This window comes from Notolepis coatsorum, assembly GCF_963971535.1.
Source record: "Notolepis coatsorum genome assembly, chromosome: 11".
NCBI lineage: Eukaryota > Metazoa > Chordata > Actinopteri > Aulopiformes > Paralepididae > Notolepis > Notolepis coatsorum.
This window is the reverse complement of record NC_140175.1, coordinates 91,963,708-91,980,702: the sequence shown is the minus strand read 5'-3', so window position 1 is coordinate 91,980,702 and position 16,995 is coordinate 91,963,708. Positions and strand designations below refer to the sequence as shown.

The 16,995-nt window shown below is 44.9% G+C and overlaps 2 protein-coding genes across 2 annotated transcripts in view; both read right to left on the bottom strand.

The window, feature by feature from the left end:
• LOC311237188 (uncharacterized protein) overlaps positions 1 to 16,995 on the bottom strand; it is a gene marked incomplete at both ends in the record, with an annotated part of 204,709 nt that overhangs the window by 43,953 nt on the left and 143,761 nt on the right. The gene's annotated exons all lie outside the window — the stretch shown is intronic.
• The window catches only part of LOC311236445 (semaphorin-4D-like), a gene marked incomplete at its 5' end in the record, with an annotated part of 48,754 nt that continues 35,020 nt past the window's right edge, over positions 3,262 to 16,995 (bottom strand). The window contains 5 exons of the mRNA XM_084324126.1: positions 3,262 to 5,196; positions 8,649 to 8,695; positions 9,620 to 9,727; positions 11,204 to 11,376; positions 15,151 to 15,263. Coding sequence (XP_084180252.1) covers positions 4,244 to 5,196; positions 8,649 to 8,695; positions 9,620 to 9,727; positions 11,204 to 11,376; positions 15,151 to 15,263 — 1,394 coding nt within the window. The 3' untranslated portion in view covers positions 3,262 to 4,243. The remainder of the gene's footprint in view (positions 5,197 to 8,648; positions 8,696 to 9,619; positions 9,728 to 11,203; positions 11,377 to 15,150; positions 15,264 to 16,995) is intronic.

Below are 16,995 nucleotides of genomic sequence, written 5' to 3'. Positions count from 1 at the left end.
TGCTCAAAGACTGAAAAGGGCACTACACATATATTAACCGAGCGCGCATAGCGATTTTTAAGGGCCCTTTTCGGGCGGGGGGCCCCCCTTTTATGCTTTTTGGGGGGTTTTGGTGATCAAATATTGAATATTGAACTATAATAATCAGTGCAGGAGCTCACTTATCCTTGAAAGACACTTTTATCACTGACTTAAAAGGCCCATACATCTCCATAAATGTTCAGGGGGGAGGGAATAAGTGCTTACCCTACAGACCCCAAGAAGTGCTGTATATTCTGTATTGTTTAATATAAATGCATTTTTTATTACAATCCCGATTTGTATTTGAGATTCCCAAATCCCATTGGACATGACTTCTTTGTGTCCCTCAATGAGTGTAATACCAGCATTCAACTGTATGCGCCACAGCGGTTTCTATCATCATCATCATCATCACCACCCACGCTATGCATAAAATATATAGGTCCGCGGAGAGGCACGCTGAGGAGGCCGTGCAAACTGCAATGGAATATGGGGCATCTCTCTCTCTTTACCTAATATTTTGATTCTATCCTGAATTTTTTCAGTTGGAAGGGCAGTCTATATGCTTAACATACATTTTATTTTTTTATTTTTTCAAAAAGGGCACAATATTCGAACAATCCGTACTTAAATAATAATCCTCTGAAAATATTCTAACATTTAAAGCTTCATTAAATATAAAAATAATTACTTCGATTGTTTTCAATGCTCATATTTATAAAAAAAGAAAAAAAAATCATATTTTCATAAAAACCTCTGTGGGGAGCGGTTATGAGTTAGAGGAGTGTCATGTATTACTGTACACATGTGTGGTTGTTATCGGACCGTATGGAGATGAGCGGTAGGGGTTAATGTGTCGCGGCACCGTGACCCCGGGCAGAGTTCGTTCCGTACCGTCAAGGAATGCAGACTTCACAGGGCAAAAACAAAACAAGAAAACAAACACAGAAGCACAACAGTGCATGGCTCCGGACATGTCTGTGCTCTTTGGACAGTGGTTCGAAATCTTTCCAGCATTTTACGTCTCGCGAGTCAAGATCTAAACAACCCACGGCATCGGGTTGCTATTTTCCAGATCAGCAATAAAAAGGAAAGTTCTGATTGCCAAAACCTCTGTGTTACGGACGGTGTCCTTATGTATATATATATAGACAGGGGCGGACCTAGCCCATTTGGCGCCCTAGGCGAGATTCACCACTGCTGATACCCATCAATGCACAGCGCTCTAGCATGTTCTGACTGTGAACACCTAAAGCTGAGGCTCAGACCGACCGACCGTTTTAGATTTTTGGCTCATTTTCCCTTATGTTAGAATTTTTTTAATGTAAAAATAATGGTTGCAGATATAGAGGGGGGCGCCAAAACTGCACAAAAAAAAAAAAAAAAAAAAAATCTTTTTTTGGCGCCCCCCTCTGGGTGGCGCTCTAGGCGACCGCCTATATCGCCTGTAGGAAGGTCCGCCCCTGTATATAGAGGGAGTAATGTATAATATGTTGTATGTATAGGCATGTGTTTGTTTTCTTTTGTCTCCCTCGTGTCTACATATCCCCACTCTCGGGTGTCTCATCAGTTCCAGCAACAGCAGCAGCAGCAGCAGCAGCTGAGGCTCGTCAGGCAATCAGGCTCCACACTCCTTTATATACCCATTTGTGTGCAGTGTTAGTTAGCTCCCTGGTTCGTTTGGTTGTGGGAACTATTTTTGGTCTGTGTGGGAGAGCTCTTTGTATGTTCTGGTAATAGAGCTGGTGAAGGCTCTGGCACTTTGTGCTGTTAGTTAGTTTAGGAGGTATCTTTAGTGTTGTGCATCTTTATTATAGAAACTGTCTTTAGTGTTGTGTATCTTATGTAGAGCTGTCGCCTTTTTGGCATTAGTTTGGTATAGAGCTGGTAGCTGAAGCTCTGGTTCATTGTATTGTGTTTAAATCATTATAGTTTGTTGCACATTTCTGTTAACCCGTGTATTTTGTGTCACCCAGCCTATGGTGATTGTTTTTCTTTTGTATTAATCTTTTGTTTCGCACACAGGGACCTTGAGGACAGGAAGATACCCTGGATCTACATTTTGCATCACGTAGGTGACCTACTGTTAAAGACACCAGCCTTAGAAGTGAGCACCACCACCTGTACTTTTGGGCGTCCGCGCCTGTAAGGGGGGGTGGGCTTTAATTTCCTTTTATATTTCATTTGGTGCCACTGGTAGGTCCTCCTTGCTCTCTGTGTTGCTGAGTTTTGTGTTTTGTAAAATAAATATTATTATTTTGCAAATTGTCTCTTGGATTTTGTGTCACTGCACCCTCACCTACCCTGTCTGTGGCCTTGTGTTGCGTCTCCCTACTGGGGTGCGTAACACTCGGTTGTGAATAACATCCTCTCCTCCTCCTCCTCCCGGGTTCATACTGTCCTTGCCAAGTCATGCAAGGAATGAGTCAAAATCCCATCAATGGACCTCGTCCACAAGGAGTACACAGGATCCGAACAGTCACTGGGCCGGCGACCGCACTATCTTTTTCCATCCATCCATATCATCCATTTCCACCGCACTTTGTCAGAGAAGGGCCTGCGTGTGCTGGAGGTGGGGACATCGTACCACAAAAGCTAGCTAGTAGAAGACGGCGTACAGAACCGAACCTTCCCTGAGAATTCACAGAACATACTAGAAGGCTGAAGCAGGTAACCGAAAAAACCCAGGAGCTCGAATTGCTCACGAAAAACATCTGAAAATAAAAAGCTAAAAAGATTATGAAGAAAAAAGTGTTTCCCCGCTCGTACTGTACAAAAGAACGAGGCTCCAATTTGGAAAACATCAAGGTAACTTACCAATTTGGTAAATAAATAATGTTTCCAATTTGGAATTTAAGAAATAGCTTTTCTTGCCGGACTATGTGCAGACAGGGTCACAGCTTCCAGGAAATACACGACGGGCATGATCTTAGATACTTCGAAGGCCCCCAGGTTTCCTTCCACAGACGAGGGGTTCAGTCTCTGAAGGCAAGTGGCATCAACTACCGATAACTACTGGTATTATTACTGCCTTGTAATAATTGAACCTCATCCGCCTGCGCACATAGGAACAGACCCTCGTGTAACTGGCAGGCCTATACATCGAGAGAGAGAGAGAGAGGATGCTGGGAAAGCGTAGGTAGGTACCTACAGAAATAACAAGGAGAAGAGCGAACACCAAGGTGGTCCAGCTAGATAGATAGATACTTTATTGATCCCCTTGGGGAAATTCCAGTGGCATACACATACAGCTCATCGTCTCATTAACAACATCATATCACAATCATTACATTTTTACAGTAACAACGGCACAACATAAATTCAAACAGGCATGTACATTTGTTGACGCATGCCGACTACAGAATGCCTGAGACATCGTATGCGATTGTCGGCTGCAGCAACACCGGGGTGTCGTTGCGCCAGGCGGGAGGGAGGGAGGAAAGATTGTCCAGCAACGGGAGGGGCAGGGGGATAGGACTTTGGTGATGAGACAGTCTTAGGCTCCCCCCCTCCAGCACGCGTACTAGTTGGCTGCCGTCATAGGTGCCAGGCGTACACGCGGGAGGGGGGATTGGGTATAGGGATTGGGGGTGGGGGGGGGGGGCATTTGCCACTCTTATCTCCCAGAGGGCCTTCGACTCCAGCAGCTCCCTGGTTCGACCTTGGTCCAGGAATTTGTTTTGGCTGAACTGACTGGCAACAATTTCTCCCAGCCACGTCACTTTAAATTTGATTTGAGTAGAGTGAAATATAACTCTATTGATTTGAGTGGAGTGAGTTTTAACAACTCTGTCCAAATGACTGAATGCATTAGTCCAAGTGTCCAAGTGTCTTAATCAGTTCATTTTGGTAGGTCCTGTGCGCAGTAAACAGATCCAAAATCTTCTTATTTCAGTCCAAAAGCTTTGATAATCCAAAAATGACCACGTCTTCAAGTTGATAGCCCGATTTTGATGTCCCAAGAGGCAGAGAGGGTTAAGCCTTATTCTGCTTCTTGACGAAAGTATGCAATCCACTGATTAGATCCATTTCAAGTTGATTTGAGTATAGTCCGGCAACCGGCACGAAACACAGAGCATAGGTGCCTCTGGCTTCATGGAGCAGTAGAGGCGGCGGTAGGAACGGCCTTGAGGAGCCTGGGGAGAGGAGAGAAATACGACTGTCTCTGGGAAGGGCTGGTACGGTAGAGTCTCTGGGAAGGGCTGGTACGATAAAGCTAGCACTACGGTTCATCCGCGTCCGCAAACTCGATGGGCTGAGATTCGCAGTCCACGTCAAACGGCTTCTCCTTGCCGACCGGGCTGTCGTCCCCGAAACCGTGAGAGGGGATCCTGCCTTTGCCGCCCTCCGGTTCCATCTCGTAGTCGGTGTCCCGTAGAGCCCGGAGCTGTATCTGGTTCTGGTTGGTCTGACCGCCGTCCTGGGTAGGCTGCTCCGTCATGTCCAGTTTCTCCGTCACAGCCGCTTCCATGAGGTCCGCCTCGCATGCCCGGTGCTCGAGCTGGAGGGGCTTCTTGTGGCAGCCCAGCAGGGCGGCCCGCAGCCGCAGGCAAGGCGCGGGAAGGTACGGCATGTAGCAGTTGTAGGCCACCACGGCCAGGAAGAGGAGGAAGAAGAGGAGGAAGAGTAAGAGGTATGCCGTGCTGTTGTCGTGCTGCAGGTACTCGGCCGCAGGGTCGTGGGTCTCCGGCTGCAGGGCATTGGAGCTCGGGGGAAGGGGCTTGGCCTGGAACCCGACGATGCTGCTGGGGGGCGGGGTTAGTGGAGGTCTGGCGGTGGTACCGTTACCTTCAGAGGCCCAGGCGCTGGCCGTGTCCTTGCGGCCCAGGCCGGAGCCACGGGCGGCGTCCGCGTGGCCTTCCTGGACCGGGGGTGGTTGCTGGGGCAGCTCCAGAGCCAGGACGTACCCGGCCAGGAGGCGGCTGAAGTTCTTCCCGGCGGCGGGGGCCCACTCCAGGGACCAGCACTCGTAGCGGCCCTGGTCCTCCGGCGCCACGCTGTAGATGAGGAGGCCGGTCTCGGCGATGAGGTGGAAGCGGGAGGCCTCGGTGAGCGCAGAGCCGTTGGACTTCCACAGCACCTGGGCCAGGTTGGAGCGCAGCAGACACGGCAGCTGCGCGGAACTGCCCGGCTTCACAGTCACGCGGTGGTAGTCCTGCACGGAGACAGCTGCCACTGGGGAACACCAAGGGAGAAGATATTATGTCAAGATAAGTTGAGTTTAATGTAAAATCTTAAAAATACTGACCTAGAAATTCTACATTCAAGTAATACTACAACTCTGTACACCCTCTGTACACTGTCACCCTCCTCTCTTCTGTATCCCTCAGTAAACAATTTGAATGGCTCGCTCTGAAGTTAGAACTTCTTAAGAGTCAGTTCATCACGCTGGTTGGCTGTTACAGACCTCCCTCAGCAAGTAGTGATGCTCTTCTGCCTCAGATCGTTTTAAAACCATCTGTGATTATTTTAACTTGACTCAACTAATTGATAGCCCAACCAGACCAAATCCTAAATGCCCAGATAAATCTTCCCTTCTTGATTTATTTTTAACAAATGTTCTGAAATTGGTGTTTTTGCTAATGACCTGAGTGACCATTGTGTCATCGCCAGTCAGGCATGGTAAGCTCCCGAAAACAAGACCAAGGATTGTACAGAAACGGGATCTTAAGCACTTTTGTGAACAAGCCTTTCATCACGATTTATGGCAGTTTGACTGGTCCAGAATCTCCCTAATTAATGATGTGGAGTTAGCCTGGAAATCATTCTATGATACTTTTCTTAACATCATAGACAAACATGTGCCAGTCCGCAAATTTAGAGTGAATAGTTGTGACAATCCCTGGTTTTCCCCTGAGCTGTCCAATCTGTTGAGATAAAGGGATGTAGCCTGGTCTAAGGCCAGGAGCTCCAAGTCGGAGACTGACTGGTTGATATTTAGACAGCTCAGAAACCAGTTTACTTCCCGTATTCAGAAGACTAAAATCAGAGTACTACCCACCACCTCCTAATAGACAGTCTCCTCCCCACCGCATGTATATATTCCCTCCCCGCCGTATGTATATTTCCCTCCCACCCACCCACCCCCTCCTAATGTACAGTCCCCTCCCCATCATATGTATATACTCTGTCAGGATCTAGGGGTAACAGTACTGTATATTTGAATACCGCCTAGGTCACAAATGTATCAGTACTAAATACCTATATGTCCCTATGCCATAAATGTCATGTATGTTGTGTATGTCATAAATGTCTATATGAATTGAAAATGGGGGACCCTGATGGAAACAAGACAAACGTCTTTCTCAGGTCTGCATCCCCTTAACAATTGTATGTATTGAGCCGTACTGTATTGTACCCATTCTGCAATCTGTTAAATAAAGTTTTCATTCATTCATTCATTCACTTGGCTAAAACTACCTGTAACCTAAAGGACCCCAAAACATTTTGGAAGGTTATCAAGACCACCTATGAGAGTGACATCACAAATGAATTGCCACTCAGCATAGAATGAGTAGCATGAGTCCTGTACTGTGACTGATAAATTAACTTCTTAATTCTTTTAACAAACATTTTATTTCATCAGGATCCTTGTTTGAGTCACTACAGCCATCAGACTCTGAACATCAGGGCCTTATGTCACCCCCCTCAAACTCAGAAACTGAACCCTTCAAATGATCTCCTTTTGAGGTGGTTGAGGTCCATAGGGCCCTAAAGAAGCTCAACTCCGACAAATCTGCAGGTCCGGATAAGTTGGAGCCTCATTTTCTCAAGGCAGCTGCTCATTTTATTGCAGAACCTTTAACTTACATTTTTAATCTCACCATCGAAAGCAATGAGATTTCATTAGTCTGTAAATCTGCCCACGTCCTCCCCCTGTTGAAAGGGGATGATCCCTCATCCCTTAACAATTACAGACCAATCTCAAAGTTGTGTGTTTTAGCCAAAGTCCTTGAGAAACTAATAAGTGAGCAGCTAAAAGATTTCTTAGACTCACATGGCCTGCTTTCCAAGAACCAGTCAGGTTTCAGAAAGAAGCACGATCACTGCTACTCTTAAAGTAGTCAATGATGTCATTGAATCACTGGATTCCAATAAATACTGTGCAGCTCTGTTCCTAGACTTATCCAAAGCCTTTGATACGGTTGACCATGCCATTTTATCGAAGTGTCTACCAGGCCACGTGATCGGATCGGCGCGGCCGAGAAATCCGCTCTTCGCTCTTTAAAGCTTGGTCCGCTCCGCTAATCGCTCATGTTGACCCCGCCCCCAAGTCGCTCTCCGCTCGCTCCCCACTCACCTTGAATCGAGCGCTCCCCGCTCCCCGCGCCAGATCGCTCGGCAGTTTTTCTTTTTCTTTTTTGGAGCATGGTGTAAATGAGCTCAAACTACAACAGTCTACACCCCCTGGGCCCCTTAACAATTGTTTGTATTGAGCCGCATTGTAATTGTAGCCATTCTGCAATGTTAAATAACGTTGTTTATCCATTCACTAGTTCTATTAAGCGATGATAGGCTAGCCGAGCCACAATGCTATGGTCGCTGCCATTAACGTTAGCATGTAAGCTAACGTCAACAACAATGGCGTCGATACCTTTTCTAACAGGAGTGAGTGTGGGCGTCATAGATATCTATGGTGGGCGTCTCTACAGTGACGAAGCCTGAACCCTTCTCATTGGTTGAAAATGGCCTTCATGTTTGTACATCGCCATCTGTTGCTTTGACATTGTACTGCATGTATATATTACATCAACAGTGTTAAACCACTGTGAGCGGCCTGGAGTGGATTGGAGCGGAGGAGAACTCTCGCTCCGGACGTCGCGCCGACTCATTTTAAAACCCACTCCTCGCTCACGTCAAAACCGGCCGCTCCGCGCCCCGCGCCGCTCACGCTCCGATCCGCTCACATGCACTGGTGTCTACATAAAACTGGTTTATCTAGACAGGCTGTAGAGTGGTTTTCAAATTACCTGACAGGTAGATCGCAGTGTGTACAGTCTGCTGGTTTATCATCCTCTTTCCTCCCTGTACTTAAGGGTGTACCACAAGGGTCCGTACTAGGACCTCTACTGTTCTCCATATATGTTAATGATCTTTGTATCAACCTGTCTAATGCTGCTTACCATTTCTATGCTGATGACACAGTAATTTATTGCTCATCTCCCAGTGTTGTGCAAACGATGGAGTTCTTGCAATCTGCCTTTGACATTGTTCAGTCACATCTTACCCAGCTTAAGCTTGTGTTAAATGCTGGCAAATCAAAGTTTATGCTCTTCTCAAATGGGAAGAGACTCCCAGCTGATCTTCCCACACTTGTTACTGCTGGAGGGACTGACATCGAAAGGGTTGCTTCCTACAAATATTTAGGCATTACAGTGGACGAGAACCTTACTGTACGTTTAAATCTCATTACAGTGGACGAGAACCTTACTGTACGTTTAAATCTCATTACAGTGGACGAGAACCTTACGTTTAAATCTCACATAGATAAACTTGTGTCAAAGCTGAAGCTTAAACTCGCCCATCTTCACTCCCATCTGTGTCGGCGCTAATGAGCTAGTCAGCATGTCTGCTAGTCAGCATGTCTGCAAGATGGCGCGCTTGGTCGCTCACATGGTTCAACTTACCTGAAGGACACTTGCCTGCATCACCATTCAAGCTCTGGATTAAGCTCCTGAGAAAAGGCAAAAAGCAAATAAGCATCATGTAAACATGTTGTTTTAAGATGCTGCTCACAGACTTTGACTTAAGGATTGTGCCAGTATCATTTTGACTGAGGTTAGTGGAGGTCTGGCGGTGTTGACGGGTAGATCGCAGTGTCATTTTGGGGAGGGGGGGGGGGGGGGGGGGGGTACAGGTATGGGCAGGATAATAGCAGAAATACATAAATATAGGCAATTAGATCTGAATATAAAAATATGAGAAAAAAGAAACGGTGTAAACAAAGATTTGACGTGGATTTGAATGGGGTGTAGTAATGTAAAGTAACACAGTAACGCTAATAAAAAAAAATTGTTTTCACAGGGGAAATAAAAATATGTGGTTTTCACAGGGGTGAGTTAGTCACGCAGGTCTCTGCGTTTCTCTACCCCTTTTCAACACTGACGGCAGTGTGAGCGGCATTTAGTAAACTTAAGCTGAAAATGTGTTACGGTAATGGCGAGAAGTCACATTTGCACTGGTATGCTCCTTTAAGACATGCAAAGAGATGTGTCAGAGGACAGAAATATGTGGTCTTTGTCCGCAGAAAAAAACTTGCTGAGCAGGAAGGAGAGCAGTATCATGGAAAACAGAGTTTTCCATGATACTGTTGCAGGCTGTCGATGCTGGTTCTGCTTTCTGTTATCAAGTCTAACGTGCGTTGGAGTGAGACAGAGACAAGCAAGGCAGAAGAGAGATAAGACAGAGAGACACAGAGAGAGAGAGACACACACAGAGACACACACACATCAATTCTATTGTGCGTTGGAAGAAGAGATAGAGAGAGCGAGAGAGAGTGAGAGCGAGAGCAAGAGATAATAATCAATTCTATTATGCGTTGGAAGAAGAGAGAGAGAGAGAGATAGAGACAGTTAAGATTGGAATCCTTATGAGTCACCCATGTGTGACACGGGTGGCAGCCTGGGGGTCCAAGACACTCAATATAGTGGAAAACAGTGTCCACCATGTCGCAGGCTGTCGATGCTGGTTCTGCTGGTTCTGCTTTCTGTTATCAAAAAAAAATACAAAAAATATATATATTACAAAAAAGAAAGAATTAAAAAAAAAAAATTGCCACAAATATCGGTATCGGTATCGGACGATTGTGTTAGTTGAACGATCGGTATCGGTATCGGTGGCAAATTTTCATATCGGTGCATCCCTACTAACGTGCGTTGGAGTGAGACTGTGAGGTTTGGTTGGTTCCCCGCCACACGCTCTCCTGAGGTATGGTGCTGATTGGTGCATTCCCCGCCACACGTTTTTTGAACGATTGCCACTTTCATCACGCAGCTGTCATAGTTTGTGATTAGCGCCCCAGTGGGCTTTATATACCGGAACCTTCCTTCTATCATTGTCGGGTCGTTCTGGAATACAACTGCATTTGCCTGCTTTTTCCCCGTTGCTGTTTCCTGGTCTACTCTCTCTCCAGGACCTTTCTGTGGAGAAACCGCTGTTGAGAACCTTGTTCCCCGTTTGGAGCTGCGCCTCGTTTTGCCCGCTTTACGCGTTGCGCTTGGGTGAGTGGAACCAAACCCCTCTGGATTATTCTGATTGTGTGTATTGAAGAGACACTGAAGACTTCGTTTTGTTTGCACTGACTCAGCTAAGTTGTGTGTTGTGGGGAACACTGAAGACTGTCACTATCAATTGGTTCTGGATTATTCTGATTGTGTGTTTGGAAGAGACACTGAAGACTTCGTTTTGTTGCACTAACTCAGCTAAATTGTGTGTTGTGGGGAACACTGAAGACTGTCACTGTCAGTTGGTTCTGGACCCAGCTAGGAAGGAGGGAACCACACTGCCTCTGTGTTTCGTTGGACTGTTTCTGATATCTCTCTCTCTCTCTCCGTTTTCCACCTTGAGTGAAAGCTGGGAGTATCTGCAGAGCCGCTACAACGTCACATGCCAATTCCCCACCACTATCTGCTAGGAGTATCTGCAGAGCCGCTACAACGTCACATGCCAATTCCCCACCACTATCACCAGGAGGATTCTGCAGAGCGGCAGATGACTCTGCCGAAGGCAGTCTCCCTGTTTGTTTGATTATTGTACCTTATCCTTCTTTTGACTTTGTAAATAAATACGCCCTAGCATTTGGCTAACTCTGAACTTCCTGTCTGTGCCGTTGCGTTTGAGGTCGGTTACAAACCATAACATGAGACAGAGACAAGCAAGGCAGAAGAGAGATAAGAGAGAGAGACACACAGAGAGAGAGAGAGAGAGAGAGAGAGAGAGAGAGAGAGAGAGAGAGAGAGAGACAGACACAGAGACACACACACATCAATTCTATTGTGCGTTGGAAGAAGAGATAGAGAGCGAGTGAGAGCGAGAGCGAGAGCAAGAGATAATAATCAATTATATTATGCGTTGGAAGAAGAGAGAGAGAGAGAGAGAGAGAGAGAGAGAGAGAGAGAGAGAGAGAGAGAGAGAGAGAGAGAGAGAGATAGAGACAGTTAAGATCGGAATCCTTATGAGTTACCCATGTGTGCTGCTGGGGACATCGAGGATATTGACACAGGTGGCAGCCTGGGGGTCCCAGGCACAGTAGGGGTCCCGGGCCAGGATGCAGTCGTCACAGGACGGGTACCTGCCACAGAAGGCTGTGGGAGACTGGACCACGCCAGAGTCTGAGCCGGCATACAAGGACCGGGTCTGTGGACAGACAGAACACGCGCATAACAACACTGAAGAAAGGAGGTACGCACGCATATCGCCTTAGAAATCAGCATAAAATTCTGTCCGCTGAAGTACTTAAAATGTCATACTTCTGACTCCCCCACACAGTCTGATGTCTCCCACTCAGGGAAACAACGTGGAGTCTGATGTCTCCCACTCAGGGAAACAACGTGGAGTCTGATGTCTCCCACTCAGGGAAACAACGTGGAGTCTGATGTCTCCCACTCAGGGAAACAACGTGGAGTCTGATGTCTCCCACTCAGGGAAACAACGTGGAGTCTGATGTCTCCCACAACCCATTTCAGATTCTAACAGAATTGCTGTCTGCACACACACACACCGCGCGCGCACGCACGCACGCACGCATTGCTGGCCATGCTCAAGTTGCCGGGGGACGCTGTACAGCGTCCTTATATCAATATTTCAAAAATCTGCGATCGGATTCATAATGCCCCTCCGCTGGCCTGAGATCCACCAGCAGGACCCACTGAGCTCTCTGTCGGTTCAGGAGCGCCATCTGGTGGCCGATTGGCGCAATCGCCAAACAGGATGTTGAATAGAGGTTGTCCTAGACGACCGTAGTACTTCCGGCGCTCGCTATAGGTCCCGCGACTCTGGCTCGTCACACTACACAGTGATCGATTGCCAATAACTCGATAAACAACATGATTTAGACGTATAAAGCATTATACAAGCTGGAGATGGACCGGGTAAATTTACATCCCATAATGATAAGATTTCAACTCGACGATGATCGCCCAACGGCGCGCGGAGACTGGGGTGAGTTTCAGCGTGTAACGTTACCGTCTTCGATACTAACTGCTATTATCAACATTTGACCCACATTAGATGATTGGTATAACGCTGCCCACGGAATTATAAACGCCCCCTAGCCCATCCGGTCAACATCAGATGACGTGTAGGAACTTCTAAAAGTACGTCTAGTTGGAATTTTTTATATCGCGCTGATTGCCATAAAACTGTATTGCATCATCAATATAATGCATTTGGGGCTATAGATCACGTTCTGGAGAAAGCTGCAGAAAGAGATGAAAACATACTTATACATTAGACCATACTTTACTATGAATATGTGAATGAAAAAGTTTAACGTTGCTACACAATGAACAATACATATAGGACTTTGAATGGGCCCTAATAATGGCAATGTAGCAATAGAATTTAAAAAGTTATAGCCATGCAAAGAAGGGGTACTTCTCCATAGACAAATAGAGCCGGCAACCTATGGTATATCATTAATTTAACCCAAGGCAACCAAAGTGTTAACATTGCAAGCCACTCCAGACAGCGTCAAGTGCTTTACATAAGAGGATGATAAAATACGCTAACAAAACTCCTTTTTGATTAAAATATCAATCTCCTTTCTTTGGGGCCGGCAGAATCTATGTGGGCCAACAAATGTCATACAGCATAACGCCTGTGTGTCTCAAGTTCCTAGTAGGTGGCTACTGACCTAGAAATTCTACATGCAAGTAATACTACAACTCAGTACATATATTATATACACCTTATTATTACCGTAATTAAATATATATATATTAAGGCTGTCAAAGTTAACACTGTATTAACGCGTTAACGCACGATTCTATTAAGAATATTCTAAGCTGCACACCATGGGCGATCGAGCCTTCTGCTCGGCCACACCCAGACTATGGAATGCTCTCCCCAACCACCTGAGAGCACCGCAAACTGTTAATACTTTTAAAACGTGGACTCAAGACCTACCTTTTTATTATTGATACTCTCATTGATACTATGTTTGTTTCTGACTCAAAGTGTGTGTGTGTGTGTGTGTGTGTGTGTGTGTGTGTGTGTGTGTGTGTGTGTGTGTGTGTGTGTGTGTGTGTGTGTGTGTGTGTGACGGTGTGTGTGTGTGTGTGTGTGTGTGTGTGTGTGTGTGTGTGTGTGTGTGTGACGGTGTGTGTGTGTGTGTGTGTGTGTGTGTGTGTGTGTGTGTGTGTGTGTGTGTGTGTGTGTGTGTGTGTGTGTGTGTGTGAGATAGAGAGAGAGAGAGAGAGAGAGAGAGAGAGAGAGAGAGAGAGAGAGAGAGAGAGGGGGGGGGGGGGTGAGAGAGATGAGGAAGGGGCAAGAGAGAAAGAGAGCTTGGAGAGTGTGAGTCCTCAGCCCTTGTGTGTGTGAATGTAACAAGTTCCTAACGTTTTCTTTCCCTTATTATTTCATCCACACTTTATTCATTGTTTTCAATTATTATTTTCTTTAAGTTATTTTGTGCATCACTCTGTTTTGAATTTGATGAAAATTTGCAATGCATGAGGGTCATCCTTTTGTGTTAAATGGCTGCATAAAGCAAGCATTTGTTGACTCTCATGTTGATAAGAGTATTAAAAATTGGAACTTGAAAAATATCCGTTTAACACATCCGGTGCCGTTAACGTAGATCTACGTTTCTGTCGCCCGATCGTTGAGTGCCGGAAACGTAGATACGTTTTTCTCACAGTATTTCTTTTATTCGCTATTGCCATTCATAATTCAGTGGGGCACCTTGTGCATGCTGTATTGAATGTGTCTGAGCTGGCAGACGGTCTTATACCGCCCTATACTGCCAGGCGGAGCTATTGCATCTCATTGAAAATGGGCTGGTGTGTTTTAGAAGCCGATCTGAGCCAGGCGGGCGGGGTTTAAATACTCAGGCGAGCCAGTTCTATACAACGATGGCATTGAACAGTAACTCCGCCCGCCCGTCATTGTGAAACGTCGGTAGTGTGGTAGGCCTCCACAAGCATTATTTGGAATTGCGATCAGATATTTGGATTATCTCTTTTGCATTACATCAGATACAAGGTAAGAACATTATATATACATTTGATCGTTGATCTGATATTTATTTCTACCCCGATCAACGCTGTCTCTATGTCTGTATGTGTGGCTGTTTGCCGTTGGGTAGGAGGAGGGGGGGAAGGATAATAATTATGATCTAGCTTTGATTTCAGGAAGATCCGATAATCTGCCGAAAAATTACGTGTTTATTGAATTACACAAAAACGCAGTTTTCGCGTCTTTTCCCTGGAATGACTCAGAAGCACCCAAACTATATTCATATTCAAAACGGTATAAAATGGAAATGTACGGATACATACCTGCAAATAATCATTTTACATATCTGTAGATACTATATCCATCTCTGTACGTATCCCTTATCTACTCTTAGGCGACGTGTCCACAGACAACGTTTTTTCAAGGCGGACCGCTTTGAAAATCAAAAATATGCATGCTCAGAGCGTTTCCAGAGCGTTTCGCGACTCCCGCGGCTCCGCCACTTGCTCGATTTTGATTGGTCGGTCGAAAAAAGTCACCTTGATGAGTGGCGCTCCTCTCCAAAAGTTGAACTATTTTCAACTTTATGCGCTGGGAGCGCTCCGCCCAAAAACGCTAGCCGCAGAGAGAGCACTAAAACGTGAGGCGCGGCGCTGGGAAAAGGAACGCGCCTGTTGCGTTTTTAGCATAGAAATGAATGACAGAAAGGAGCTGGCAACTCATAAAAAGCTGGCTGTGGACACGTCGCCTTACTAGTTACACTGCTGGCCATTATATATTACTATTGCACTTTACTGTTACAATTGCACTCTGGTCGGATGCCAAACTCATTGTGCTGTACTTGTGCTGTATGATGATGACAATACATTTGAAATAAAAATTTTGATTCCAATTTAATCAAACTGTAATGCTCCAAAGCTCTCCGATCATGTTCTCTGTGTTTGACTCGCTCACCTGGGAGGACAGCAGTAGGTTCTTGATGGACTCAGAGTTCTTCAGTAGCTGGAGCTCCTCCACGGTGTGGACCCCCCCCTCATACACCACCGACTTGTGCAGGACACCCTTGTCTATAGACGGAAAAAAGACAAATATAAATTGACCAACTCGAGAGGAACGCCCCCCTGAGTCCCAAGTAGACAGCACCTAAAGTCTCTCTTCAACAAAATAGAGGTTAGATAGATTACAATAAAGACTAAAGCAGCTTATATTATAAAACAGATTATATAAGCAGTATTTAATTTATATATTAAAAAAGAATAAAGAAAAAAATAATATATATATGTACAGGTATGGGCTGGGTAATAGTAGAAAGACATAAATATAGGCAATAAAATTTGATCTGAATATAAAAATATGACAAAAATAAACAGTGTAAACAATATCTGAATATAAAATTATGAGCAAAATAAACAGTGTAAACAAAGGTGCAGATGAGGGTCTGTATGTATATCGGTTATAATATATGTTACAATAAATATAGGCAATAAAGAATTAGAAGTGTAAAAGTAAACTGTAAACAAGTTGCAGTATACACTAGGGATGTGCATCTCCATCACTGAGGCCGATGCGATGCACATCTCGATACGGTGCCAACGATACAATACATTAACGATACATTTGAAGCACCGGGCGATGCGATACGATTCACCCCTGTTGAGATACGATCCGATTCGATCCGATTTGATTCAACATAATGCGATTCGGGGCGATATGATGCAATTCAACACGATGCAAAATAATGATAAAATGTTATGGTATGACAGAGGATTTGGTTGTATTCCTTATATGCAGCTTATATTATTATTAAATAAAATAATCTACTGTAAGACAATTTATATAAAGCCTTTTGCACAGTACTGAGTTTTCTATCCACTTTAGCTAAAAACATACACACACAATGTATATATATACACACTACTGTGAGACAATAATAATCACACACAAAGGGATAATGGCTTATAGCAGACTTAATGATTTTATAATATTTCAGATAATGAAATTAAATGTTTATCATCAACTATCCAGTTAGTATTTATATTGTAACGTTTGGCCACTTTAAATCATTGAACGTAGAGAGAGAGAGAGAGAGAGAGAGAGAGAGAGAGAGAGAGAGAGAGAGAGAGAGAGAAAAACACACACACACACAATGTATATATATACACACTACTGTGAGACAATAATAATCACACACAAAGGGATAATGGCTTATAGCAGACTTAATGATTTTATAATATTTCAGATAATGAAATTAAATGTTTATCATCAACTATCCAGTTGGTATTTATATTGTAACGTTTGGCCACTTTAAATCATTGAACGTAGAGAAAGAGAAAGAGAGAGAGAGAAAGAGAGAGAGAGAGAGAGAGAGAGAGAGAGGGGGAGAGAGAGAGAGAGAGAGAGAGAGAGAGAGAGAGAGAGAGAGAGAGAGAGAGAGAGAGGATACTCCGTCGCTAACCACAGTAACCAGGGTTCGAAATTAACAGGGGCTTGGGGCAAAATGCACTCGAAAATTTACCAAATGCCCTCGAAAATCAGTTAAGGGGGGCAAGAAAAGCCCCTGAGTTTACTAATTATATATATAATTATATATATGCTCTACAGTGTGAGCATTTCACTCGTATTTGCCCCTAATAATATGTGTGTGCGAACCGGAAAAATCATTTACTCGCAGTGTGCGAGTGAAGATTACAAGCTCCGCTGTTAATAGTTCAGAAACTACAAGTCCCACATTCCACAAGGCGCATAAACGTCCAATCACAGTAGAGTTTCCTGCGGTGACGTGGCTGGTTTCACGAGAGA